Source organism: Octodon degus, unplaced genomic scaffold (assembly GCF_000260255.1).
Source record: "Octodon degus isolate 3935 unplaced genomic scaffold, OctDeg1.0 scaffold00064, whole genome shotgun sequence".
Classification (NCBI taxonomy): Eukaryota; Metazoa; Chordata; class Mammalia; order Rodentia; family Octodontidae; genus Octodon; species Octodon degus.
This window is the reverse complement of record NW_004524640.1, coordinates 2,706,811-2,708,092: the sequence shown is the minus strand read 5'-3', so window position 1 is coordinate 2,708,092 and position 1,282 is coordinate 2,706,811. Positions and strand designations below refer to the sequence as shown.

General features: G+C 40.1%; 1 protein-coding gene across 1 annotated transcript; it reads left to right on the top strand.

The window, feature by feature from the left end:
- The first annotated feature begins 204 nt into the window (after window positions 1–204).
- LOC101568286 (S-phase kinase-associated protein 1-like) lies at window positions 205–723 on the top strand. The gene is made up of 2 exons (XM_012515438.1): window positions 205–375; window positions 451–723. Exons 1-2 carry the CDS (start codon window positions 205–207, stop codon window positions 721–723), a joined length of 444 nt encoding a protein of 147 aa, XP_012370892.1.
- Window positions 724–1,282: the final 559 nt, after the last annotated feature.

Here is a 1,282-nt window from a genome sequence, read left to right as displayed (position 1 = left end):
CTATAACAGGTACCCAGACTTTCGTAACTGTGCTTACTTACTGTTATGGTTCGGGGTATTTGCAATGGGAACAATACAATATAGAACACATTTTATGATTATCTTACATAGTGGCTTTGTCCGCTGCCGCCTTTCTCTGATGAGTGAGACCATCTTTCTTCTCTTGTCTGCCTCTGGCCTGCAGTCCTTTAGAGACCAAAGGCCATGGCTTCAGTTAAGTTTCAGCATTCTCATGCAGAGATATTTGAAGTTGATGTTGAAATCGCCAAACAGTCTGTGACAATCAAGACCATCTTGGAAGATTTGGGAATGGATGATGAAGAAAATGATGGCCCAGAGCCTCTACCAAATGTTCATGCAGCAACGTTAAAAAAGGTCACTGAGTGGTGCACCCACCACAAGGGTGACCCTCCTCCTCCTCCTCCTCCTCCTCCTCCTCCTCCTCCTCAGGAGGATGAGAACAAAGAAAAACGAATAAATGATAGCCTTGTTTGGGACCAAGAATTCCTGAAAATTGACCAAGGAGCCCTTTTTGAGCTTTTTCTGGCAGCAAACTACCTCAACATCAAAGGTTTGCTTGATGTTGCATGCCAGACTGTTGCCAATATGATCAAAGGGAAAGCTCCTGAGGAGATTTGCAAGACCTTTAATATCAGAAATGACTTTGCTAAAGAGGATGAAGCCCAGATATGTAAGGAGAAACAGTGGTGTGAAGAGAAGTAAAATATTCTGCCTGACACTGTAACATTATAAGGATTGCTCCAAATACTAACTGTACTGCTCTGTTTATAATTGTTGATATCAGAAAAACAATAGACAAATGCAACAGCAAAACAATTATATGCGTCTAATATTGTCCTTATTGCATGTGTAGTTTGAGTTACAGATTCCAAGCCAATGGCTGAATTTCTTCTAGTCTGAGCAAAATTATTGTTTTACTTTACTTTGAATAAAACTAGACTGTGGGTTTTCTGTAGGACGTTGACATTTTGAGCTTTCATTCTTTTGGTAAAGTGAGTTCTGTGCAAGTTATTGCCCAGTTAACTGAGCTTTCAAAAGTTGGCATTGTAAACAAAACAACTTGCAAAAAAGTTGACTGCAATAGAATTAACAAAATATTATCTTTATTCAGAAGTTGGAAACTGGAAAAAGGCTACTTGAGCTAACTGTTCTGAGTGGGGTTGTTTAGAATGTCTTCCAGCCTCCTAGAGTCAAGCAGTATTACTGGTATAGATTAGCCTGCATGTAGCAGGACTCCCTAAGTTGGACCTGAGGACTTGTT

Bases quoted from the DNA above. Each gene is read 5' to 3' on its own strand.
- LOC101568286 (XM_012515438.1), top strand. From the start codon at position 205: ATGGCTTCAGTTAAGTTTCAGCATTCTCATGCAGAGATATTTGAAGTT. The intron at 376-450 runs GTCACTGAGTGG...CCTCCTCCTCAG, and splicing joins ATGCAGCAACGTTAAAAAAG to GAGGATGAGAACAAAGAAAA.